Source organism: Loxodonta africana, chromosome 4, assembly GCF_030014295.1.
Source record: "Loxodonta africana isolate mLoxAfr1 chromosome 4, mLoxAfr1.hap2, whole genome shotgun sequence".
NCBI classification, from domain to species: Eukaryota; Metazoa; Chordata; class Mammalia; order Proboscidea; family Elephantidae; genus Loxodonta; species Loxodonta africana.
This window is the reverse complement of record NC_087345.1, coordinates 36800288-36827665: the sequence shown is the minus strand read 5'-3', so window position 1 is coordinate 36827665 and position 27378 is coordinate 36800288. Positions and strand designations below refer to the sequence as shown.

Here is a 27378-nt window from a genome sequence, read left to right as displayed (position 1 = left end):
ATAATTACACTCACTCAAAATAAGGTTGAGTAATAATTGGAAATGAGCTATGTAGAAAACCACAAAATAAAAAGGAAAAAGTAACATTAGAAAAAAGGAGATGAAGCGTATACACTGTTAGAGGAATTACTTTTGAAAAAAAAAAAAAAAAGAACCAAGATTTCAAATAGGTGGTTTAAAAACAACTGAAAATATATGATAAAGCTTGAGCCCGTTGTTGCGGCCACTGTGTAAATCCATCTCATTGAGGGTCTTCCTCTTTTTCATTGACCCTGTACTTTACCAAGCATGATGTCCTTCTCCAGGGACTGATCTCTCCTGACAACATGTCCGAAGTATATAAGATATTCCATAATTAGAGTAGAGGATAAAAATTTGATTGGGTGATCAAGAAATGGAAGAGAAAAATTAACGTTGCAGAGATCAAAGACATAATATATATTGTTTTTAGGTGTCATCAAGTAGGCTCTGACTCATAACAACCCAATGTACAACAGAACGAAACACTGCTTGGTCCTGCACCATCCTTACAATTGTTGCTATGGTTGGCATCCATTGTTGCAAAACACTGTCAATCCATCTCACTGAGGATCTCTCTTTCTTGCTGACACTCTACTTAACCGAACATGATATCCTTCTCCAGTGACTGGTTCCTCCTGATGATGTGTCCAAAGTAAGCAAGACAAAGTCTCACCATCTTTGCTTCTAAGGAGCATTCTGGCTGTATTTCCTCCAAGACCGATCTGTTAAAAGTTCTTCTGGCAGTCCATAGTATATTCAATATTCTTTGGCAATGCCACAGTTCGAATGGATTAATTCTTCTTTGGTCTTCCTTCTTCATTATCCAACTTTCACATGCATATGAGGCAAGTGAAAATACCACGGCTTGGGTCAGGCGCACCTTAGTCATCAAAGTGACATCGGTGCTTTTTAACACTTTAAAAAGTCTTTGCAGATTTTCCCAATGCATTGATTTCTTAACTGCTGCATCCATGAGCACTGGTTGATCCAAGTAGAATGAAATTCAATGTTCATTTAGATTTACCCAAATATTTATCATTTTTCCTAATTATTATTTTCTTCACTGAGGAAGACCAACAAGATGGATTGACACAGTGGCTGCAACAATGGGCTCAAGCATAACAATGATTGTTGAGGATGGCGCAGGACTCGGCAGTGTTTCGTTCTGTTGCACATAGTGTCGCTATGAGTCGGAACTGACTCGATGGCACCTAAGAACAACAGCCGGGATTATTCTCCTTCTGCTCTACGTTCCTCCTTTAGAATTATTTTAAATATTTTCTTGGAGCAATTGCTCAGGTTATCTTTCTTGAAAAATATTTTCACTGGCTGTAACATTCCTCTTGGTTCTGGCTTCTATTGTTGCTTTTGAGAAGTCAGCTGACAATTTATCACTCGTTTAAATGTAATATGTCAATTACCCTCTTTGTTCCCCCCCCTTTGATCGTTGCTGTTCTCTATTTTCACTAGCACACGTCTAGCTTTTAAAAAATTTACCCTGTAATTGAACTGATGAATCGCTATCTTTCACTGGTTCAACAATTGTCAGCCATTGCTCTTCAATTGTTTTCTCTGACACTCGTTCTTTCTTTCCCACTTCTACACTCCATTTAAATCTTCTCACTGTAGCGACTGTATCTTAACCATGGCTTCATATATTTTTCATCTCCTTTTCCCTGTGTACTGCATTCTGAGTAATTTCTTCCAGCCTACTCTTCAGCACACAAATACGCTCTTAAGCTGTATCTAATTTGCTGTTAAATCCATCAAGTTGTACATTTCAATTTTATTTTCCATTTCTGGAAGTTCTTTTTGGTTATATTTTCAAATTTATTCACTTCTTATAATTTCCTGTTCTCTGCAACTATTTTTAATCCCGTCTTTTAGTTCTTTAAACATGGTAAACTTAAGTGTTTTATAATCAGTGTGATTTCAGTATCTAGTTTTACAGGACTGTGTTCTGCCATCTGTTGCGTCTATCAGTTCTTGCTCATGGTGCCTTGTTTCCTTGTGTGTTTCGTTATTTTTACTGGTTGGCTATTCTTGGAAAATTATATACTGGGGATTAAATCATACTATTTATATATTTCTGGTCTTGTTTTTTTATGCAACATTTTTGAGATTCAATCATGTTGATGTTTTGTTACTTTCAGCTGCTGCATACTATTCCATTGGATCATCACACCACAATTTACTTATCCATTTTCTTGTCAATGGATATTTTGACTGTTTCTAATTTTTTTTCACTATTACAATGCTTACACGGACATTTTTGTATGTTTCCTGGTACACATCTAAGAATTTCTCTAGGATAAATAATCAGGAGTATGTGCACGTTCAACTTTACTAAAAACCAAAAAACCTGTTGCCGTCAAGTAAATTTCAACTCATAGTGACCCTGTAGGACAGAGTAGAACTGTCCCATAGAGCTTCCAAGGAGTGCCTGGTGGATTCAAACTGCCAATCTTTTGGTTAGTAGCTGTAGCTCTTAACTACTACACAACCAGGGTTTCCCAGCTTTACTAATACAAAATTACTTTCCATATGGTGGTTTTACCAATGGATACTCCCACCTCAACATGCATCCTGTTGTTCCATATACTTCTTACAACTTGGTATTTTGTCAGACTTTAAAATTTTATCATTCTAGTGGGTGTATCTGATTCCTAAACAGACTTTCAACAAATCTTGTCATCTTCCTTTCCAGAGGAGATGCTGAAATACCAGAACGTTTTGGAGGTGCTGCAATGCAGATCAGGTTGCTTCTCGGCTTTTCCCACTGTAGCATTAGAAGCTAGCCTTCTCAGGTCTGCTAGGATAACTACCACAAACCTTCATGCTTTTCAGCTTTCAAAATTTTGTGGCTATCATTTATTTCTCGTAATTTTTGTCTTTGTGAGATAATGCCTTACAAAAAAAGTCCTTTGGCTGTGTTTTAATGCTGTTTCAGGAGGCAGAGTTAAATGTGGTATTCAAGGCATAATCTTTCATTATGCGTTGATTTTTTAATTTCAACTAGTTTTTTTTTAAATTTCTAGATGCCTTTTGGGTATTTTTCAAATGTATTTGGTCATTTTTGCTGCTCCTGTTTCTTGCTCAACTTTTGATTCCACTTTTTCTTTCTTTAAACGTATCATAGACACAGTTACATTATGCATGTGACAATTTTAACATCTAATGTTACTATAAAATACACTGGTTTCTTTCTCATTGCCTTTTATGGGCACTCAATCTAGTTCCTTGGTTCTGGCTCTGCTAAGTTAGTCTTTCTCCATCTGTTTTTTTGCCCCTCCCAAAATTATTGAACTCTCTTATTCTTTGGTTTCTTCCCTCTATCTCTCTTTTTTGTCTTTGTGTTGTTATACTTTACTGTCATTTTACTTTGATTTCAGGATGGAAAAAATTATATAATGGTCAATATGTAATATTTAGCTGAAGTCTTCAAACTAAAATATGTAACATGGAAACGTTTACCACGTTTTTCTCTTGCTGGAAGTATTTTAAGTAAAATCATCTCATCCAAGAGCATGCGTGCACGCGCACACACACACACACACACACACAAGAGGTAAATCCTGTAGAAATCTGCCAACACATCTCTTGGGTCAGCATCTAGACATAACTGTTGTAGAAGGTGGTGAAACGGGTTCGATAGTAGAATGCAAGAAAGTACTTTATAGGATAAAATGAAAGCTTACTCCATCCATTCTAAATCAAGAAAGATGAAATTTTAAGCACTTGAATTTAAAAGGAACCTATTACTTTATATCAGTAATAATACTTACTAAAGCTTTCTTAACATAGTAGGCATATACTTTAGGATGAAAACACAATGGAACAAAAAAATGGATAATCAAAATTGAATACAACACTTAAATCATATATACTAGGAGGATACAGATTTGTAATGCAAGTCACATTTTAATATAGTTTTTTAAAAATGCTTCCAAATATAACTACAAACTTAATCGGGAAAAATACCTGAAAGAAAATACCTGAAAGAAACATGTATCTTAATCATTAGTATATTGTTTTAAAGAACTATTTTCCTCAGTCTTTGGCTTATTACATTAGGTTTATAGAGGTATAAACCTATTGATTTTTCATTTGCATATTTTACAAAATTCTTATTTTTAATAGGGAAAAAAGTCTCCTTTAATAAGTTGGTAAAGAATGTAAGTTGATAAACCTTTAAACTTTTAAACATTTGATTTACTATAAAGTAGCAATTAATAAAGACCACACTCTCCCAAAAATCCAGCTTCTCTTCTATTGTAAAAATTTTTATAAAAAATGTACTTTAAGTATAATAAAATCTCCATATTTGTTTAAAAAAAAAAATCAACAGTAATACCAGAATAATTAAGAAGCCAGAGCAAAAAAACATTTAACAGTACCAGGCTTGCTAAGGAAAACATCAACATGGAAGACATCAAAGGAGAGTCTAAAATGCTTTTGTTGTGGCAATAAGAAGGCGATCTTTATACTGTAGTTAAAGTATCTACTTCTCCACTTTTTATAGTGAAAAATCGGTGTATATTCCTTTGTATATTATAGAAATTGTTATATTTTTTAAATTATCAATTTGATTTAAAATAATTATCTAACTCACCATGAAAACATGGATTAAAAGCTATGATAAATCAATTATTTAAAAAATTGGGTGAATTTTTCTAATGACCTAAAAGTAACTGGCTAAATCCCATGGCAGGGTCAGGAAGCTATAATAAAGTCAGAAGAGAAGAAGAGAGGTCAGAATACTTTTTATGGAATGGAAGAACAACAATTTTAATTATCTATTTCAAAATACTGGAACATTCAGGGCTCAGTCTCTACTACTTTTAACAGCAGTAAACCAAACATATTAAAACATGAACCCCATATTATCATCAAAAACAATTTTCTGCTGCATAAATAAAAAGTGCTTGTAACTAAGAACATACACTAAAAATGTCAATTCTTAAGAGCACATATGGTCTATGTCTCACTGCCAGCAATGAGAGTAGTATATACTAAAGGACACCATGATATTTACAAAAGGCAAAAAATATATATTCAATTGTCTCCTATAGTTCTGTTATCATTATACCATTGAGCATAAAATAATCTTCTTTTGACATGGTAATTAAAACAAAACAGAATTATATTATGGAAGAATAAAATCCAGAAAATCCTCCTTAAGGATTTCTGACCATTATGTGATTGTACTGGTTTATAATGAAGTTAAATATGAATAGAACACAATTCTGAAAAATAGGACTAATTTATTTGTTTTATAAAATAAAATAGAATGAGATCTTAGTTTAGATAGTCAAGAGGTGACAGCTTTAGGTGTCATCTTCACCAAGAACAGATTCATAGCATTCCTCCTTATATGACAGGAAGGGAAATTCTAATTCCTACTACCTGGCCCAATCACTTTAAAAATTCTTCTTAAGGACGTTAAAATAACAACATCTTGGATTTTGGTTACTCTTTAAAGTCAAAATTTCCAGATACTCTGGAAGCAATGAGTTCAATTTGGTGTCTTCTTGTGTTCTGGCACAGAACAGGTTCACAGCACTGAGATTCCGGCTTTCAAATGCCGTGACCAATTATTTGAGAGTTATAATCGGCAGGCTCCATTTTTAAAATATGAGGGATGACACTGTCGATTCGTACATTGCCAATGAGACCTTTGAAAAACAATTCTTCAGTGATTGTAGCATTCATCAATCTCAAAGCTGGCAATCTGAGTAGTAGTCTGGACAGCCTAAAAAAAAAAGTGGGGGAGTAGGGTGTTAAGGTTGTACATTAGAAAAAAAATTCAGTATAAAAATGAGTAATTCCTGTATGTATACTGATTGTGGCCTAATTTAATGAAGATCTCATTTTCAAAAGTTAAAATCAAAGCTTTTGTATTCTCAAGCCTTAGAGTGTATCACAGTTACCTAGATATAAACGCAGCCCCGAGAGGCTCCACAGCAAAGCTCTGCTCTTAACTGCCACGCTATGCAGCCTGTGCTACTTGCCCAGGGTTTTATAAAGCTAGGAAGTGGCGGCATTGGGATTCAAACCGAGGTAGTCTGGCTTTGATGTCATGTGTTTAACTACTCTGCTACACTACTTTTCTTCAAAACTGAGCTAATCTTATAAAAGACATTTTTTTGTTTTTTCAAAAAACATTGGCAAGGAATAGAAATATCACAAGCCCTGTTTCAAAACTAATTATAAAATATTGTCTAATAGTGCTTTTTCATTCATTAAAATATTTTTCCCACTTTTACTATTAAAATTCAGTATTTCATCTGAAGAAAACAAAGAGTTTGGACTCCAGAGTCAAACTGCCTGCATTCACAGTCAGGCTCTGCCATTTACTGCGTTATACTAAGTTATTTAATCTCCCCTGTGCTGAAAACTCTTCTTATACAAAATGTGAGAACTAGATGAAATACTGCATGTAGAATGCTTATAATGCACTGTTGCTATTAAAGGCATTCACTATTTCAAAGGTCAAGGTTAATTACCCTTGGAATGGAAAATAATGAAATAATAGATTTTAAAAAGTTTTAAAAATGAATTTAGTTATTTAACTTTCACATACCTGTAGGTGTCATCTGGGTATGTTTTGGTTATGTAATCTTGGAATTCCACATAAGCCTTTTCCTGAAATTTTTCAATCTGTTCCATGTTTTCTAGGCCTGGATGATCTGAAATATTAAAGTATGTATTATTATCCTAGTTCTAAATGCTCATTTAATAAAGCACTAGGAGTGGAGATGAAAAGGGGTGTCAAAATAGTTCAGTTAAAAAAAAAAACCCTTCATAGAACGCATCTCCATTCCACAAATATTTATTAAGCCCACCTACTATATATCAGGTACTGTATCTTAATCACTTACAACAATGTAATCTCATATACACTCTAACATCTAATAAAAAATGAGACAAATGGGTTCTACCAGAATAGCTTTCTCCTCATTCCAAAAAGGAAAGGAAGGATTTTGATCACTTTGCTTTCAATAGGAAACAAAAATGAGATGACTCAGTTTTGTTAGAAAATCTTTAATCTCATGAAATATTTGCAGATTATACTATATTGTATTTTTAATAAAGAAAAAACTTAAAAGGAGTATGAAATTATGATAGTAGAACATCATCTCTATCAGAAAAAAATTGATATACACATGAAATTATATAAACATTTCAATGGTCATTATGGCATTCCACAAAAATGATAATATTTAAAGAATTTCATAAAAATTATGCTTCATGTAAGATACGCTTTTCTAAAAAATCAAGAAAAGCTCTGTCCTGATTAAAAAGAATAAAACGTGGTAAAAATCTGGAAATATTTAATCAAATAAAATGACCTTGTAATTCTAACTCCAAATCTATGTTCTTCCAATTTTAAGTAAAACAAAAGTGGCAAATTATAATAAAAATGGAGATATATTTTATTAACTCTTGTGAAACTTTAGAATAAACAGTACAAAAAAAGCTTTAATTATCTTGTTGGTTCCAATGAGGATAAGAGGCAAAGTTCCTCAGATAACTTTATTTTCTTTTACAGGAAAAGAAATACATTTCCAGAATAAAAAATACAGAACCTAAAAATTCTGTTATTCAGAAACTGACTATTGAAGTTACTGTCATTTTATGTGAAAACTCTAAAACTGACAGACAAATAAAAGGCCCATTTTTCTATTTGTTATTACCTCTAATAAGGTGTTTGGGAATTTAATCCATTAATACAGTAATACTCATCTCTCACTTTGCCTTTAATAATGCCTAAACAAAACATACTTAAGGATTCAAATGCTGATGTGACAAAGTAAAGGTTTACCATGTCATATAATTGGTTTCTTCAATGTTCCTTATATAGCCAGATAAATTTCTAATGTTAGATACTGGTTCACACTGGGCAAAGAAGCCTTAATATGTACAAATAATAGAATAGTCTCTGTACATTCAGTGTAATCAAAGTTTAAAATCTGTGAGCTACAACAAAGGAAGGAAAAATGTAGTAGTAAGACTTTCAGTTTACCAAACCAGCAAAGAACACTATTTTTCTTTTATTGAGATCCAACTGACATGCCATAAAACTCAATGTTTTAAAATGTACAAAACAGTTTTAAGCATACTCAAAGAGTTCACCACAATCTAATTTTAGTCACACCAAAAATAAACCTCCTACCATGAGCAGTCATTCCCCATTTTCTCCTCTTCCTAGCTCCTGGCAACCACTAATTTATTTTCTGCCTCTGTAGATTTGTCTATTCTAGACATTTCAGATAAATGGAATTATACAATATATGGTCCTTTGTGACTGTCTGTTTTCACTTAGCATAATGGTTTTAAGGTTCATCCATGTTGTAGCCTATACCAGTATTTCATTCCTTTTTATTGCCGAAAAATATTCCATTGTATAGATATTACCACTATTTCTTTACTCATTGATCAGGTGATGTACATTTGGATTGTTTCTACTTTTTTGCTATTTTGAATAATACTTCTTTAAACATTCACATACAATTTTTTTTTTATTGTGCTTTAAGTGAAAATTTACAATTCACCAGTTTCTCACACAAAAACTTATACACACATTGTTATATGACCCTAGTTGCTCTCCCTACAGAGTGACAGCACACTCCTTCTCACTACCCTGTATCTTCTGTGTCCATTCAATCCACTCCTATCCCCCTCTGCCTTCTCATCTCGCCTCCAGACAGGAGCTGCCCACACAGTCTCATGTGTCTACTGGTGCTAAGAAGCACACTCCTCACCAGTATCATTTTATGTCTTATAGTTGAGTCTAATCCTTGTCTGAAGAGTTGGCTTTGGGGATGGTTTTAGTTTTGGGCTAACAGAGTCTGGGGGCCATGACCTCTGGGGTCCCTCCAGTCTCAGTCAGACCATTAAGTCTGGTCTACTAGAATTTGAGGTCTGCATCCCACTTTTCTCCTGCACCATCAGGGATTCTCTGTTGTGTTGCCTGTCAGGGCAGTCATTGGTGGTAGCTGGGCACCATCTAGTTCTGGTTTCAGGCTGATACAGTCTCTGGTTTATGCGCCCTTTCTTTCTCTTGGGCTCATATTTTCCTTGTGTCTTTGGTGTTCTTCATTCTCCTTTGCTCTAGGTGGGTAGAGACCAACTGTCATGTTCAAATTTTTGTGTGGTCATATATCTTCATGTCTTGGGCCTCTATCTAGGTGTGGAACTGTTGAGTCATATGGTAACTCTACGTTTAACATTTTGAGGAACTTCCTGTTTCCCAAAGCAACCACACCATTTTACGTTCCTTCCAGCAAGGTATTAGGGTTCTGACTTCTTCACATTCTCAAATTTTGCATTTTAAATAAGAAGTAAATGTTTATATACCTGGACTGAAGAGTACTATTGCCTTCAGGTAGGCATATTCATACCCATCAATGCAGAGTTTAACCATGCTGTTACAAAACTCCTGTAGTTTGAAGATGTGATCCATTAATAGTTTTCTTCTTTCTGTTGACATTTTATCTTTAATTTAAAACAAACAAAAAACAAGTTTCCAGTTTTTGTTTAAAATGCATGACTATTTTCATAGAATATATTTCCTTCTCACTAATTTCTAGGTTCCAATATAACCAATCTATAAAAGGTTAAAATTTTGTGTGAATTATATATGAAACTCATCATCTTCGGACACTCTTCATTCCAAAAAACGAAAGTTGTTCAGCATGAAAAACCCTAAATGTAGTGCTTCCTCTCAAATGCACCTTTGCAAATATCAGTCATAAAGACAACCACTTGAAAACTGGCCAACGAAAGTACAAAGGACTCAAATTCAAGTACTGAGATTTTATTTAAGCTTATATTGGTTGAAAATATTAGAAAAGCCATCTAGATTTTGAAAAATTACCAATACTCTATAATAAAGGCAAACACTTAGCAAAAACACTGCCAAGACCAAAGAAAAATTGAGTAAAATTAACTGTTACAATAAATATTTGAATCTACCTCGGAGGAAGATGATTAACGCACATCTGATTCGTCAACCACAGCTCTACTGAAGGGAACCAGTGTCACACACTACAGTTAGATGAGAAACCAATCAGGGCTAGGAGTCCATAAATGAGATGAGAATGTGGTGTTACCTTCTAGTAGAGATCTACTGCTGATAAGATTACGGTCATTCCTCTGCCTTTAAATATCAGGAGGAAGCAGATGATTTAAAAATAATGTAAAAATATGAGGAACTGAAATATGGTAAGGAAAGGAAAAGTAATTTCCAAGTAAACGTAGTTCAAAACCTGGTGGGATTGTCTGATCACTACTACATAAGCTAACCCTGGATTCTTTGTTACCTCTCAAAGTGTAACAATTTCAACAATTCATAGGGCCTGGTCAGATATAGCCTGCCAGATTTAAATACACTTGTTTCAATTTTGTTGTGCTCTCATTTAAAAATATTTTCAGATGGATTTATCAAAATATAAAAATTATCTAAAGTAAAAACGAATGTTATTTAAAGGGTTATTAATATAATCATCAGATATGTAACTTTAATCATAACATTTTATAAAACTGATTCCTCCTCCTATATCCCAGAAAAGAAATTCAATAGGTGCCTTTTACCTTGTTGGAGACTACTGTGAAGACAATTGACAAATGTTGCTAATATAGTTGCCACATTCATCACTTGCCAGCACTGGGCAAGACCAAGAGTAAAAAGTTCATTCCAGTAAGCTTTCACCAATGATATGCTGTTTTCTTGCCTACGTAGAAACAAAAACAAAAAAAAAGTCACACAGTATTAAATTTTATAAACTTTACAACTCATATATTTAAGAATAAAATATTACTTAACTAAAAATACTCTACAAAGTCCAACTGTGTATGAACTTGATCAATTCTGTTTTGTACAGTTGATAGAAACTGATGAAGAATTGCTTAGAAATATAAATATTAGCTAGCTTATTAACCATTCAGCCTGTATATAAGAATAGTTGCAAATCATATTTCAAACTAAAAAGGTTGGGCTTTAATCTCACATTTCACGGAGAAAGATGGAATACTGTTTTTTTTTAAAAAGCAAAAGTACATATTTAGAACACCTTTCCCAAGTTTCTTTTGCCATCAATGTATGTAAATACATTTTTTAAAAAGGGTAATTAGAATTATTTGATGGCAGGAAAGCAACCAATCTCCTAGAGCAATGATTTATTCTGTAAGCAGTTTTCAGAGGAGACCTTGGTATCCCTATTTATGAGATATACATGGATTTTACTTGGAGTAGCTAGAGATAACCAAAACCTCAAACCAAACCCATAGCCACTGAGTCGATTCTGACTCATAGCAACTCTACAGGACAAATTAGAACTGTCCCATGGGGTTTCCAAGAAGCAGCTGGTGGATTCGAACTGCCAACCTTTTGGTTAGTAGTGGCATTCTTAATCACGGTGCCACCAGGGCTCCAGCAAGAGACAAGAAAGGTCAAAAGCCCTTTCCTGAATGTCTAAATTAGAAACCTCAGCAGCATGACCGAGTAGAAGATGCATTAGAATAAGAGTTAAGGCACCAGAATTCTAAACCTACATCACCTACTTATTATTCAATTACAATCAGGCAAATAAGCTTCCCAAATCTGAGGGTGTTTAACTCTATAAAATAAAGACACCATATGTTCTATATCTTGCTCCAAGTTATCATGAGACCCAAATATAAGAATTATGTGAATAAGCCATGGCATAAAGTATACGCGAGGCACTGTTCTAGGCACTGGAGAAATAGCAATTAAAGTTTGCCTTCATGCAACTGAGAAAAATACAATAAACGAGCAAACATATAATTTAAAATTTTTTATATATTCTATATAAATATGATACATACACACTTATAACTAATTTTAGGTAAAAAATGCTACATTATTAAAAAATAGTATGATACATTAGAAAACGGGGGGAGATTCAGGTAAGGTCATTTTAAAAAGCCTGTCTTTTTTGAGTAGAGAAAGATGGGAGAGAACTTTTAAAAAGGAAGATGGGGGGTGAGGGGTGGGTAGTATTCCAGGAAGAAGAACAAGGGCAAACTTGCTGAGGTGAAAATGAACAGGTAGTAGGTGTTCAATAAAAACTGTTAAGTGAATTACTAAATGCTGTTCTCCCTTCTTGGAATGTCCTTTTCCCACACTGTTTTCTTGGTTAATTCCTTATTCATCCCTTAAAATTTTGCTCAGAGCTCACTGTCTTGAAGAAACTTTCTCTTATTACACTCCTCTATCAAGACAGTTAATCATTTCCCCTTAGATTCCATCTATACACTTCTACTTATTTTACCATATTCTAATTTACTAGTTTACAGGTCTGACTCCTTCACTAGATTAAAACCTCAATGAAGGCAGAGACTCTCGTATTCATTTCTGTATCTCAGTGAACGGCAAACACGGCACACAGAAGGAATTCAGCAGATGATACCTGATTCTTAAGGGAGACAGAAGAGGCAGAAGTGAGAACTTAGAAAAAGGCAGAGCTGGAAATGTTGCCGGCATGGGCTCTTTTACAATTAAATACTCTGTAAACCAAAAACTATATACTTCATTAAAAATAATGAAATTATAACATTTCATTTCTCTAAAGAGATTTAAGTTGGTGGGAACATCCTAACAGGAAATATATATGCTGATGAAAAGTGTTTACATTCTTCTCTTCTTAATACATTATTAAGAACCATAACCTTTGTACTAAATTACATTTTATTTAAGAGTTGAATATACTTGAAAGCATATTAACTCAAGAGTTATAGAAATTAATTTTTCTCACTGGGAATTATTCAGATGAAATTTGAAGTCCTGGCTGATTCCCCTTCTCCATCATCTGAGAAGGACTACTTGCCATTCAAAAAAAAAATGATTAAAAGTAAACTTAGATTTATTTAAAAAAATAAAAAAAGATACTATTTTCACTTATCAGAAAAGACGGATAAAATCCAGAATTGAAGTGAAATATAAGCATTTTTATACACTGCTGATGGACATTAAAGCTGGCTCAACACCTTTTCTGAAGGACAATTTGATAGTACCTATCAAAAATTAGGGTCCCTGGGTGGTGCTCGGCTTGTAATCTGTAAGTTGGAGGTTCAAGTCTACCAAGATGAGCCTTAGAAGAAAGTCCTGACAATCTACTTCCAAAAAATCAGCCACTGAAAATTCTGTGGAGCATAGTTCTTCTCTGATACACATGGTGTTGTCATGAGTTAGAACCAACCTGATGCCAACTGGTGGTGGAGGCATAAAAAATTAAAACGTACACCCTCTTAGACTCAATAATTCTACTTCTAGAAATCCATTTTGTAGAAAGAGTAACACAAGTAGGCAAAGATACGCAACCATATTATTGTAGCACAGTATATAATAACAAAGAAAACAAGCAACAACCTAAATGTCTACTGATAAAGGTTGAGTAAGTAAATCATAATAAATCCATAAACTGGAATACTAGGCAGTTATTAAGAACACGGCAAATCTAAAACTGCTGACATAGAAAGAAGTCTATAATACAAGTGTAAAATGCAAGTCAAAGAAAAGAATCTGTAAATTGTTTTTGATTATTTAAATATGGGATGGAAAAGATCTGGAAGGCACCAAACTTTTAACAGTTGGGTAGTTACCACTGGAGAATGAGGTTTTAACTTCTTCTTTTTTTTTTTTTTAGTTATATACATCAGTATAATTTTAAAATGTTACAAAAATGAAAAACAAACATGAAGAAAAGGTTCAAACAATTCGGTTTTCACCTTAAGCTCTGATTCTTAAGCTATAAAGAGGGAACAGCTAAGCAAGGTAAATAGTAAACACAGGAAAGGAAAAAGAACGGAGGCAATTGAAAAAAAATCATAGCTCTTACTGGCCTGTGTGCTACATCTAACAGCAAGAAAGCGCCTTGAAATTGTTGGGGTTAGACTCAGACAAGAGATTAAGGACTATCAGTGCAGAGAATGAGGGAATATCAGAATTATTACATGTACCCCTAAGGGAAAAAAGATGAAAAGCAGCAACTAAGGAATAAACTAGTGGATTATTTTGTTTCCACTGTGAGCCCAAGGAGCTATAAAGTTGGTTAAGGAAAAGTCAAAAAGCTAAATGAAAGCAAAAAATATCTATTTATAATTTTACCCTGCCCCCCCAAAAAGAGGAAGAAGTCACATCCTAGTATAGTTACCTAAATTGTTCAAATGCTTTTTTTAAAGGGTCATTAGAAAAGAAAAACAGCAAGCCCCCTTTAAGACAGAGGTTCCCGAGAAAATGAGGGAAAATTACCATTTATTATCTACTTTATAGCAGGCAGTGGGTTAGATAAGTTTACATTCATTATCTCACCTAAGTGTCACAGCCCACAGGGAAGTATTTTTCCTCCTAATTCACAGATGTGGACATTGAGCCTCAGTGAGGTTAAATAACTTGGTCCAAAGATATGAAGTTAGCAGGTGGACAGAACCAGAATTTGAACCCAGTATCGGAAGTCTGATGTTGTTGTTAGGTGCTGTCTAGTCAGTTCCGACTCATAGTAACCCTATGTACAAAAGAACGAAATGCTGCCTGGTACTGTGCCACTCTCACAACTGTTGTTATGCTTCAGCATATCGTTGCAGCCACGGTGTCAATCCATCTCATTGAGGGTCTTCCTCTTTTTCACTGACCCTCTACTTTACCAAGCATGATGTCCTTCTCCAGAAACTGGTCCTTCCTAATAACATGCCCAAAGTACGGGAGATGTAGTCTCGCCATCCTTGCTTCTAAAGAGCATTCTGGCTGTACTTCTTCCAAGACAGATTTGTTGGCTCTCCTGGCAGTCCACGGTATATTCTTCTCTTTGCCAACACCACAATTCAAAGGCATCAATTCTTCTTCAGTCTTTTTATTTGTTGTCCAGCTTTCACATGCATATGAGGTGACTGAAAACACCATGGCTTGGGTCAGGGGCACCTTAGTCCTTAAAGTGACATCTTTGCTTTTTAACACTTTTAAAGAGGTCTTTTGCAGCAGATTTGCCCAATGCGATGCATCACTTGATTTCTTGACTTCTGCTTCCACGGGCATTGACTGTGGATCCAAGTAAAACGAAATCCTTGACAACTTCAGTATTTTCTCCATTTATCGTGATGTTGCTTACTGGTCCAGTTATGAGGACTTTTGTTTTATGTTGAGGTGTAATCCATACTAAAGACTGTAGTCTTTGATCTTCATGAGTAAACGCTTCAAGTCCTCTTCACGTGCAGCAAGCAAGGTCAGGTCATCTGTATAATGCAGACTGTTAATGAGTCCTCCTCCAATTCCGATGCCCCATACTTCTTCATATGGCCCAGCTTCTCGGACACACTCTACGCTCTTGTATAAATTATTTCAGGGAAATTAAGCAAGTAAAATGCTAAAGTCAAATTTCTCAGTAGAGACTTCCTATTTAAAGCTGATATTTTGTGATTTTTTTTTTCCTATTAGGAAAACAAAACAAATGACTATCATAGTCACACTATATTATCTATTTGCAAAATATTTTTCCCTTGGTAAGTAAAAGGAGCTGAGGAGAGAGGGTAATTAAGGTATCAGTCAAGATCCCAATTTTTTTTTTAAGCATTAAGTTGCATAATAGTAAATGTACCATCTTTTTTAAATATCTCACAGTATTTCTCTTTAACTACTGCATTATATTGTTCACATCCGTTAAAATATGTATGCAATACTCACAATTAGCAAGGAGATCACTGTTTATACTATTTATTTTGATAAAGGAGTATGACTTTTGAGTCATCTATATGGAAACCCTGGTGGTGTAGTGGTTAAGTGCTACAGCTGCTAACCAAAAGGTTGGCAGTTCAAATCTGCCAGGCGCTCCTTGGAAACTCTACTGGGCAGTTCTACCCTGTCCTATAAGGTCGCTATGAGTCAGAATTGACTTGATGGCAATAGGTTTGGTTTTTATATCTGGGGATAACCTAACCATTTTGCATCTGCATGAATAAACCCAAAGCCTTTTTCTTCCCTTAGTGGCATCTGCTTGAACTGAGGGCATGGTACTTAGGGGAAAATAAGCAGTGATAACGGCAGCAGAGCTGATTTCAAACCCACCAAGTTACAGGAAACATTACTTTGTTTCAGCGATATTTTTAAAGTTTTAACATTTAAGCTTAGCATTTAGTGGAAGGTTTCCTACTTACCCAATAAATAAAGTCTCTTATGACAAAGGATGGTGGCTTGGAATTGTCAGTTATGTTGTAAGAATCTAGGCAGACAGAATTGCTGCATACTTACTCTAGGCAAACCATGCCAGGTGCTCCCAAACTGAGTTTAGTACTAGCTCATAGTTGGTTACCATCGAATTACGCAGGAAGGACTTAAAAGCAACAACTGAGTTTCTTTAAATACTAAAAATATAAACCTTACACACAAAAGCAACACCTTTGTAAAATAGAGAAACCAAATACAAATGATATTAACCATGCACTGTTCAAGATTCTTTAAGCTACTGTTCCCCTCCATTAAGATAAGTGATCAAAACAATCTTGACTTTTAGAAAATGATTAATGTTGTTCATCTACTTCTCCCTATAAAATTGGTATCTAGAAATAAAAATGTAACCAGTATCAGTTTCTAGGAGATTTAGAATAGTTTTTAGTACCACGTAACAGATTTTTTTCTGTCATTAGCATTTACTCCTTATCCGTCTGATTAAGCCAACACATAAATAAGCCTATAAATCACAGAGACAAGGATAAGAAATAGGAGTTTATGGAGCAATCAATGGCCTTGAATGCTAAATCAATAGGTATTCTAATTGCAAAGAATACTGTTATTCTTATGTTAAAACGGATTTTCCACAGAGATCACAGGGAAATGTAGCTGTCACTATAAAATTAATTATAACTGGACACCTCACACTTTATATTTCATCTCTTCAGTATTTAGGTTATTTCCAAGGATAATTACGCCCAGTTTAACACGAGTACTTAAGATCCATAGTATTATGAATAATTCAATGAGTTCAAATTACTTTCTTGAAAATTCCTTTCTTTTGTTGTTTATTATAGTATTTTATGCAAACAATGTACTTATCATTTTTTTTTGTAAACAGCGCAATGCCCCTCATGTTATTTTCATAAGTGTGCTATACCAATCTTTTTTACATGTTGCTGACTTCGATTTCAATTTTTCTCCCTGTCCAACAAATTTAATGTCACCAGAATAAAACTGATCTCATAGAAATTTCATTTAAGGTAGGTATTTTCCTAAAACCTACTGTGGTGAAGTCGATTTCAACTCATAGTGACCATATAGGACACAGCAGAGTAAGAAAGATGAATAAGGAAGACTGAAGAAGAATTGATGCCTTTGAATTGTGGTTTGGAAAAGAATATTAAATATATCACAGACTGCCAAAAGAACAAACAAATCTGCCTTGGAGGAAATACAACCACAACGCTCCTTGGAAGCAAGGATGGCAAGACTATGTCTCACATGCTTCGGACATGTTGTCAAGAGGGATCAGTCCCTGGAGAAGGACATCATGCTTTTTAAAGTAGAGAGTCAGTGAAAAGAGGACAATCCTCAACGAGATGGACACAGTGGCTGCAACAACTGGCTCAAGCATAACAACTGTGAGGATGGCGCAGGACCAGGCAATGTTTCATTCTGTTGTACACAGGGTCACTATGAGCCAGAACTGACTAGACAGCACCTAACAACAACATTTTCCTAAACCAAGTACAACCAATGATGAACTGAACTGGCTCGTGATGGAAATGGGATGCCATGTTGATACCAAAGAGTATGAATACATGAAAAGCTAGAAATTAATAAGTAATAATCCTAGGTCTAAAACTACAGGAAGATGTTGTTTATATTTTATTACTTTCATAAATTTTAAACTGCCACTTCATTTTTCTATAATCAGTGTCTTCGAAATCAACAAATAAAAGTCACCAAAAGAAATTGTGCTTTCACCTTAAAATAGGCCATTTTAGTTTATTCATTCATCATAGTCATTTAACTTCCGGAACCCTTCAAAGTCCAATCTCTCATCACTATCATCATTGAGATATCTAATAGCTTCCTACAGATGCTCTTTCGTGACTTCTGAAATGATTTAATCATCATCGCTACCTTCAGCGTCTTCATCTTCATATCAGTACTCTGCTGATACACAATCCCAGCCTTTCTGAGGCTGTTGTGGAGGGTTTCTGGAGTTATTTTCCCTCAAGCAGAAGTTACCCACTTGCAGACTTCTGCAAACATCGCCTGCTTCAGTGGTCCTGATGGTGTGAACTCATGAATCCCAGATTGCATCCATTCATTCCACTATCTTCTCACAAAAGCCTTGAATGGGTGGTTAACCACTATACCTAGCAGCTACAGCTTGCAGGTAAGGCCACCAGGTATGACTGCTATATGGGCGCCAGTTAATATCATTTTGGACTTTTTTTTGTGAGCAGCCATGGCACCGAAAATTAATAAAGACTTCAAAAACAGTCCCTGCTGCATGGCCCTGTAACATTTATCTACTCATACTTTTATAACATCAGAATCCATCCTTCCCTACTTATTACAATGAACCACACCAGGGGGCAGTTTTTCATGGGGCAGGGTAACTCTCTTGTAAATCACCATTGGCTTTAAGTTCACTCCACTCACAGTGCAAACAAGGACTACAGTGAAGCAAGCCCTCTTGTGCCCAGGGGTTGTTCCATACCTGAAGCAGCTACAGTCCTGGTGGCTGGAATATCAAAAGACATCAGAACCTTGTCCATGTTACTGCATTTTTATGCAAATAACACGCGCCTTCTACGTTTGCCTGCACTGCGCTCCCCCCGCCAAGAGGTATTTTCATAAGCACCACTATGTCAATTTTTTTTACATGTTGCTGTAAAAAGAAATTAGCATAGCATGTTTATGCAAATACTTGCAGGGGTGCTGTTGGTAAACAAACATACAAGGCACACATTATTTGTGTTAACATACAGTAATTATGCCCACTGCAGAGATAATGAATTCAGAGATTTCTTTGGGGACGAATTTGCAGAAGTTGACCATTTTTTACTCCAAGTCATCTGGAAGCTGCTGGCTACAGTGGATCTCATTCTCACAGAAAGGCCACTCCTTTTCATGAATTTAGAAATCCTGGCAAACCTGCCTTAAAATCTAGGATTCCTCTTTCATTTGCCAGAAGCTTTGATTTGATTTGAATTATGACAGTAGAGGCAACTTGATTTGCTCCCTTTTAGAAATAATCTGTTTCTTTCAAGTCATTCTCCAACTCAGGCCATTTTGCTTTGGGTCCGTGACATGTGCGTTTTCGTGGATTCATTTTCTCTAGCTCCTTTTTCTCCTCTCTCCATTAGCAAATGGATGATTCTCCAATCTCGACCTCTCTCGCTAGCAAATGGATGATTCTTCAATCTCGAACTCTCTCGCTGTCACTCTGTTGCTTGCTTCTTCCACCCTCATGGTGACTTTCAGTTTGAAGTTGATGGTATAGGACTTGTGTTTAATTCCTGCTGTGATCCTAAAGGGTTCTAAGATTTAGACTTATAAACTGAAAAAAAATTGTACAATATAATTGATAACTGGCTGGTTCTAGTAAAGAGATTGGAAAATTCAAATGTGAGGTGTACAAGAAGTAAGCGTATGACCAAGGTGACTTATGATCATTGATCAAAGACACTGGCTATAATAAGACAGAATTAACCAAAACCAAACCAAACCCAGTGCCGTTGAGTCGATTCCAACTCACAGCGACCCTATAGGACAGAGTAGAACTGCCCCATAGAGTTTCCAAGGAGCGCTTGGCAGATTCAAACTGCTGGCCCTTTGATTAGCGGCCGTAGCACTTAACCACTACACCACCACGATTTCAAAGACAGAATTAGACCATGAAATAGGCAGACCTAATACAGCTTAATGGTTTCACTTAAGATGATCTGATAAGGTTTTCTCATTCAACTGCTGATACGGTGTATCAGTTTTGCTTTATTTACTCCTCCAATTAACAGCCAGAGTTGGAAGATGACTCTGATAATTATGTCAACGCAGGCTGAATCAAGATTCCTATTGACTGCTACCTGACACCATTTATGCCAGAGTAGGCTTTGCTTTGTTTACACTTCCAACTGATAGCACATGATTTATGGACATGCTTCAGTAGGTTCAAGATTCAGATTAATGACTCAAAAGGGACTGGGATATAATCATCAACTTAAATTAATATAAACAAACCCACAGTTTCAATTATTTATTTTCTGATTACCAGGTACTACCAAACTCGATCCATGACTTCTTGATCATGGCTTATACCTTTATTACACAAATATATCAAAAGTAACATCTCGGGACTATTGAATGAGGGTGAATGAGGCTGAAATTCACTTCTGGAAATGTTATGAGGCACTTGCAGCATATGCGTGGGCATGCTATGCCAGACCGTTTTTTCATAATTTTGTCATTTCTGTGCATTATATGTGTGTACATGTTATTTACATGGGTGCGCTATTTGTAAAAAAATACTGTAATTGATAGCCTATTATTAAAAATATCACCAGGTTACTCTTCAAGGCCTAAGCATGCCAGTTTAAAGCTTATTAGGAAACTACACTTTTTGCTTTAGAGTTTACTAATTGCTAACATGTAAATTTATATTATATTTTAATTTTTTCTTAAAAAAAAAAAACTGGAAAAATTCTGAAGGTTAAATGTTATTTTAACAGAAAGGGTTAACAACTGTTTTAAAGGCTAACACTATAAAATCAGGCTTTTAGTCTATGTAATTGTATTATTTAAGCATATGATTTAATAATGTGTGCTATCCAACAGTGCTTAATAAATCAAATTACAGTAGAGTTCTCGGTATGCCTTTTACAGTCGTGATTCAGTTACGTTTCTCAGTCACAGTCAAAATATTCTCTAAGGATGAGAGATGGGCAGTTATTATTCCCATTTGACAAACAGGAAAAGAGGCATACATGGTATTGAAGTGAATTGTTAGCTAAATAATATTGATGAGTAGAGAGGTTCTGTGACTGGATTAACAATTTCCTGACTGTGGGCTCAACTTTTTTCACTGTCTCTAAGTATCAGTTATTATAAAGCGTTCTAAATAAATATGACGCATTTTAGGTAGAGACTGGTTTTCTTATAGTAGTTCATTTTCTATACCATCGGATTACTTCAGAACAGAATAAAGATGCGCTCTTTTATGACAGGGCCAAACCTATAGATCACTGTAGTGGTACTGTAGTTTAGGGTTTGCTTTTTCTTTCCTTTTGTTTTTTTTTTTTAAACCACAATATTGGAAAACAATTATATCTATTTGAACATATTCATTGTAAGCAGGTTTCAGCTCCTTAGTTAACAAGCCTGGGATGAATATTCAAACAGTAGATGGGAAGTGGAGGTGGGAGGAAAACAATGACCCTAGACTAAGACAGATTATAAAGAAAGGACTAGTGATCTCCTTCCAAAAATCAGCCAGTGAAAATCCTATGGATCACATTGGTCCGATTTGCAACTGATCATCGGGATGGCGCAGGACCAGACAGCATTTCATTCCACTGTGCATGGGGTCACCATGAATTGAGGGCAACTTTGAATGCTAAATAAATAACAACTGCTTATCTTTACAGCCTATCACGAACGCTAACCATGATTTATCAGCTCCTCTGCATATATTCCATCTAAATTGTTAACTCAGTTATATTATGAAGTATGAATTACTCTTCCACATAAAAAGAATATACAGAAAATATTGGTTAGCTACCATAGTTTGTCATATAAATGACAAAATTTAAGTTACAATGTTGTACCATTTTTTTCCTACTCCACAAATCCTCCCAAAAGTTTTTTTTCACTGTACATTTGTACTACAAAATCACATTTATATTCAAGGACTTCAAAACACTCACCCTAGAGCTTGGAAGGAAGGAATCGAAAGTGCCCAGTGCATTGATAAGAACAGCAGCCTGGAGGCAGACTCCCCAATGTAGTGCACATTCAGGTACTCAGGCATAGGAGAAGGCATGGTGAGCTAGTATGAACAGGGATTTTGGTAAATTATCTTACAACTGAAATTTCAGAATTATCGTTTCTTCGAAAAAGTTAAATGTAAACGTAACACATCAAATATGAGCTTTTTTAATATATTCGGCAAAAAAAAAGCAAATCTGGAAATATTCCAAGTCACTGGATTTTACAGTAAGGCTCAGAATAAACTAACAGACCACAGTTTCTAACAAAGCATTAGTCAGATAAGCAGAGTCCCACTTAATACATACCAACCATGATACTCTCTGGTTGTATTTTAATAAGTTATTTTCTGCCTTGCTCTAACAATGTGGTTTTCTCCTTCCTTCCTAACCTCCCTTCTTTTATTATAATGATTAATGTTGCTTTCACTTGAGCTACAGGGTTCACAAATCGAATGCTTACAGAGTCAGGACAGTAATAAGGGAGGCAGGTGCCAACTAAGGAGAGTACGTTCCCAGCTAACGGGGACAGCTGTGAATTGAATTCGGCACATCGAAAACATGAGAATTTGGGCTGCTCAGTGCTGCCAGCTCTTTCAATTTTTCAAAGAGCTAGTTCTGTGTAAAACCTTCGTATCTAAAAACACTGGTACTGATTTATAAAATAGTTTTTAAAACAATCTATAGATAGAAACATGTCTGTAGCCACACCACTCTGAAGCCGTCAGTTTGTACTGCTGATCTTAGGTAGTTATTTTAAATGTGTGACCACTGTTGAAAATATTTTATACCAAAATCCTTCTAAAAATATTTTTAAAAATCTGTTGTTGTAAATAAAATATAATGTCACACAAAAGAAACATTTTTTCCTATTTTAAAATTATTGAAGCAATTGATAATATGAAGTGTAGATGAGGATACAGAAAAAAGAGTGCTGACATACTGCTGAGGGCGAGTAAACTGGAGTGTAGTTTGGCAGTATCTATCAAAATTTCAAACATGACTATATTCTATGGCTTAATAAAGCCATCTCTAAATACTTATTTAGAAAAATGCACACATGCACAATAGGGCATGGATAAGATATTCATTGTTGCACTACTTTTAACTGTGAGATTAAATACTGGCAACAACCCAAATTTCCATCACTAGGGAAAAGAATAATCCATACTACAGAATAGAATATCTTGTAGGCATTGAAACTGATAAAATAAATTGAGGTGTAATGGCATGCAAAAAATATCTTACAGACATCTAACTAAAAAAAATTGACAAAATGAGACTAAAGTGGCAACCAGCCCAGGGGTAAGGACTAGAAGGCAGGAGGGGACAGGAAAGCTGGTAATAGGTTGAGAAGGGAGTGTGTTGTCATGTTGTAGGGTTGTTAACCAATGTCATAAAACAGTATATGTACTAATTGTTTAATGAGAAGCTAGTTTGTTCTATATATAAACCTTCATCTAAAGTACAATTAAAAAAAAAGAAAAAATTTCAGGATAATATGAGGATGATCCAATTTATGTTAAAAAGGATAGAAGGAGGCACACCACACAGCTAAACAGTGGCCACCTGTGAGGTGGGATAGGTAGAGTTTTCATATTTCCGTCTATATATTTATGCATTGCTTGAATCTTTGTCACTAAAGAATATTTTCATATACTACTTGTGTATAGGACTAACAATAATCTTTAAAGAATGGTAAAGAAGTCAGAAAGGCCTATATTAACCATTCTTTTAAATAATGGATTTTTCAACTATAATATATATTGGATTTTTTTTTTTTCAACTAGGAAAAAAAATTCTATCAGAAAAAAAAAATCATTAAAACACTTGTGAAATGGAGACAAGAGTCGGTGTGACCAAAAAAAAAGAGCAAACCCAATGCTATTAAGTGGATTCCTACTCATAGTGACACTACAGGACAGAGTAGAACTGCCCCATAAGGTTTCCAAGGCTGTATGTAATCTTTATGGGAGCAGACTGCCGCATCTTTCTCCCATGGAGCAGCTGGTGGGTTTGAACCGCCAACCTCTCAGTTAGCAGCTGAGCTCTTAACCATTGCACTCCTAACTACCCACTATACAGTCATTATTAACAACTGTTGGTACAGTCCTTTCCTTTCAGTCTTTTTCTTTTTATAGGCACTGAATATCTGTAAACAGCTCTTTTAGAAAAGGGAGCGATATTAATACATTAATTTGATTTCATTCTGCTATTTCTTGGTAACAAATATTTACTATGAAAACTTAGAAGGATATAATTGGATGGCTGAAGGTTCTATTTACATGTCGATAATACTTTTATTCAGGAGTCATATTTGTGAACTGCTAAAAAAAAAAAAATTAAAGTTTGAAAACCACATAGCTTTTCTGATACCCTATCCCATCTAGCTTTTCGAAGGGGATTCTACCTGTATATTTAAAAATACATGATGAATGAAGGTTCTTATAATGACACTCTTGATTTTAGTAACACTGACCAAAGCAGTTTAGTTCATATAGAGCAGATAAATTCTATGAAATTAAAAATATTTTATGTGGATGTGCCTATGTATTTTTCTGGGAAATAACTGAACAGCGTTCATCAGATTCTCAAAGGTGTCCGTAATACAAATGGATTAAAAGATTTTCATCAAAATGATATAAAATTTCTTCAGGATTATTAGATAAAAGGGCAAAAAATATTAATTGCTTTTGTTCAATATTATCCACAAATGGTTTACCTATTTATAAATGATGCCAATAATAAAAGAACAGGGCAATTAACATCTGAAATTTCACATATGGGAAGAGAAAATTCAAATGTCTGAGAAATTTAAGGGTGGAACAGTAAATTAAAATACAGTTATTTAAGACAATTCTTAACAGAACTGTAGGCAAGCAAATACTAAGCATCTTATACATAATTATTAGGATGCAACTGTTTCTACACATAAGTACATGAAAAACAGACTGGGAGCTATCCTACCTTTTCAGAATTGCCCAAGGTGAGTGGGGAAAAGAGCCTGAAAAATTAGGGGAAGCACCAAAGATTACTAGTTTTAAGGGGAGGGTAAGTAGGATGACAAAACAACAAAGACTATCCTTTACTAGTTTTAAATTATCTTTAAACAAATAAAATACTTGTAATATGTAAAAATTAGACATAAGGGCTAAAAGATACAGATGTACCTTGATTTATACAACAACGGTGGTAACTTGAAAACTTTCTGTTTCTCTATCATAAAACTGAAATCCTTTGCAACATTAACTACAGGAATTCATTATTAAAAAAAAAACTGCTGTGTTGTGTTATTTCATAAAGAGAGGATATGTCCTGTAATTCATCTGCTTTACATACTTAGTTTTCTTAAAGCAAGGATGCTGACTGAATATACAATACAGCATTCAGTCTTTTAGACTGAAAAGACAAAGACCGATTCTTGTATATAGACAAAAATGTTAAAAGCTCCCTAAGAAATGCCTGTATACCTTCTGCTTTATAAATTATATATATTTTTTTCAAATAAAATTTTTAACATGTTGAGGTGTTTTTTTAAGAGTGTTGACAAGAACTAAGCCTGACTCTGATTTTAGAAGTTATTACTTGTTTCTGCAATTACCTTTCTGGCACAGAGTTTCCATATATAATTCTGATAAGAGGCTGCATGATACAGGTTTTAAAAATCATTTAACTTGAGTTAGGAGATCTGGATTCTACTGTCGACTTGTTACTTGTATGGCCCTGGGCTAGTCATTTATACAGTAACCACTTACTGAGATTTCACCATGAGTCACACGAGGCTAAGTGGTGTCTGAAAAGTGATGGGCAGTTGAATCGGAATGTGGAAGGCCCTTAAAGGTCATGCTACGGAGACTGAACTTGATCCCATATAAGCAATGGGAAGCTACTGAAGGCTTTCACGTAGCAGAGTGACATAATCAGATTAATTTTTAACAAATACTACTCTGGTACCAGTGTGGGAGATAAGATGAAGAAAAGAGACTGGAAGCAAAGATATTATTAAAAGCGTTTAAATGAGAAATAAAAAAGGTCTGAAACCTAGTACTGGAAATGGAGAGGAAGGGAAAAATGCAAGTGACAGAAGGGCTAGGATTCAATTATAGAACTGAGGGGAGTGACGTGCAGAGAAATTGAGAATGACTCCCATATTGCCAACATGGCTGACTAGAAAGACTGTGATTCCAATTCTGAGATAATAAACATAAGAGAAAAACACCCTACTTTTGTCTTATATACACATTCCTAAAATGTGAATACTATCTACCTTGATTATTTCTATAAGGCAATGTGATTATTCTTATAAGGCAATTATAAGAATCAAGAGAGATAAGATACATGAAATTACACCAAAAAGCCTAAAGTTGAATAAAAATGTTAAATATTACTATTGTCCTAGATTCTTTGGAGTCAAAATGCAAGCTTCATTATTAGACTATCTAACCTTACTACCTGGATTATTTTGAACAAGATACTGAAAACCTCTAAGTCTCTTTCCTTATCCACAAAATGAGAATAAAAAGCCTTACCTCCTCAACAGACTGTGGTGAGGCTCAAATGAAAGCATGTATCAGAAAGTATACTGCAAACTACACTGTACCATAAAAATGAAAGAGAGGAATAAAATGCTATTTAGCTCAGTAATTAAGAGAGAATTATCTGATTACAGATGTTTTATCTTGGAATTCATGACCAGAATTTTCAATGAGAGAACTAACCATGAAAGTACCAGGCCCTAGGAGCTCAGTAGGGAAATCACTAGAAAGTGAAATCTTGGCTTCACAGAGCTTGTAAACTAGAATCAGAGAAAGAAGGAGCCGTCCTTTTCAGAAAAGCAAGAAACTTTATAGTGCTGATTATGAAGATAAAGAGTAGGGTAGGTCAAAGATGAAATGGAAAAAAAGCCAATTCCAGAAAAAAAAAAAAGTTTTAATCCACCTTTCCAAAATACATACTTGAAAGAATCAACGATTTTGAGGATCGCAACAACAGTGAAAAAAGGTGGACCACTACTACTTTCTATAGAAGTACTCTGTCCTTTTTCCTTGCAATGGGCCCTTCTTCTGTATCTATCCATTCTATAACACATCCTTTCCCCCCGTTTAAATCCAAAGGCAGAAAATAAAACTGGGAAAACAAAAGAAAATTATTTAGAGTAAGAAAGAGCAATGGGAAAAGTCAGTTTTGCCTTGCTCCACCCTTGTCCATAGTTTGTACCATAATTTTTTAGGATGACATTAATTATTCTCATTATCTTTTCTAATATGGCTTATTAAACTTTTTCTTATATGGTATAAACAAAACATTTCTAATCCTTTCCTTATGAGTTATCTTTGGTAAAGTTTTATATAAAGATTGGTTTCATTGATATATTTTATTAACTATACCAAATGA

At 34.8% G+C, this 27378-nt stretch overlaps 1 protein-coding gene across 6 annotated transcripts in view; it reads right to left on the bottom strand.

Moving 5' to 3' along the window:
* Window positions 1-214: 214 nt before the first annotated feature.
* The window catches only part of NR2C1 (nuclear receptor subfamily 2 group C member 1), a 61830-nt gene continuing 34666 nt past the window's right edge, over window positions 215-27378 (bottom strand). For 5 of the 6 annotated variants that reach the window (XM_003405615.4, XM_023559764.2, XM_010599366.3 and 2 more), the window contains 5 exons: window positions 21925-22046; window positions 10618-10757; window positions 9382-9519; window positions 6605-6710; window positions 216-5773 (listed from right to left, as the gene is read on the bottom strand). In XM_003405615.4, the coding sequence (XP_003405663.1) occupies window positions 5599-5773; window positions 6605-6710; window positions 9382-9519; window positions 10618-10757; window positions 21925-22046 (681 nt within the window). In that variant the 3' untranslated portion in view covers window positions 216-5598. Of the gene's footprint in view, window positions 5774-6604; window positions 6711-9381; window positions 9520-10617; window positions 10758-21924; window positions 22047-27378 lie in introns of all 6 variants that reach the window. The other variant, XM_023559791.2, reaches the window with a different exon arrangement.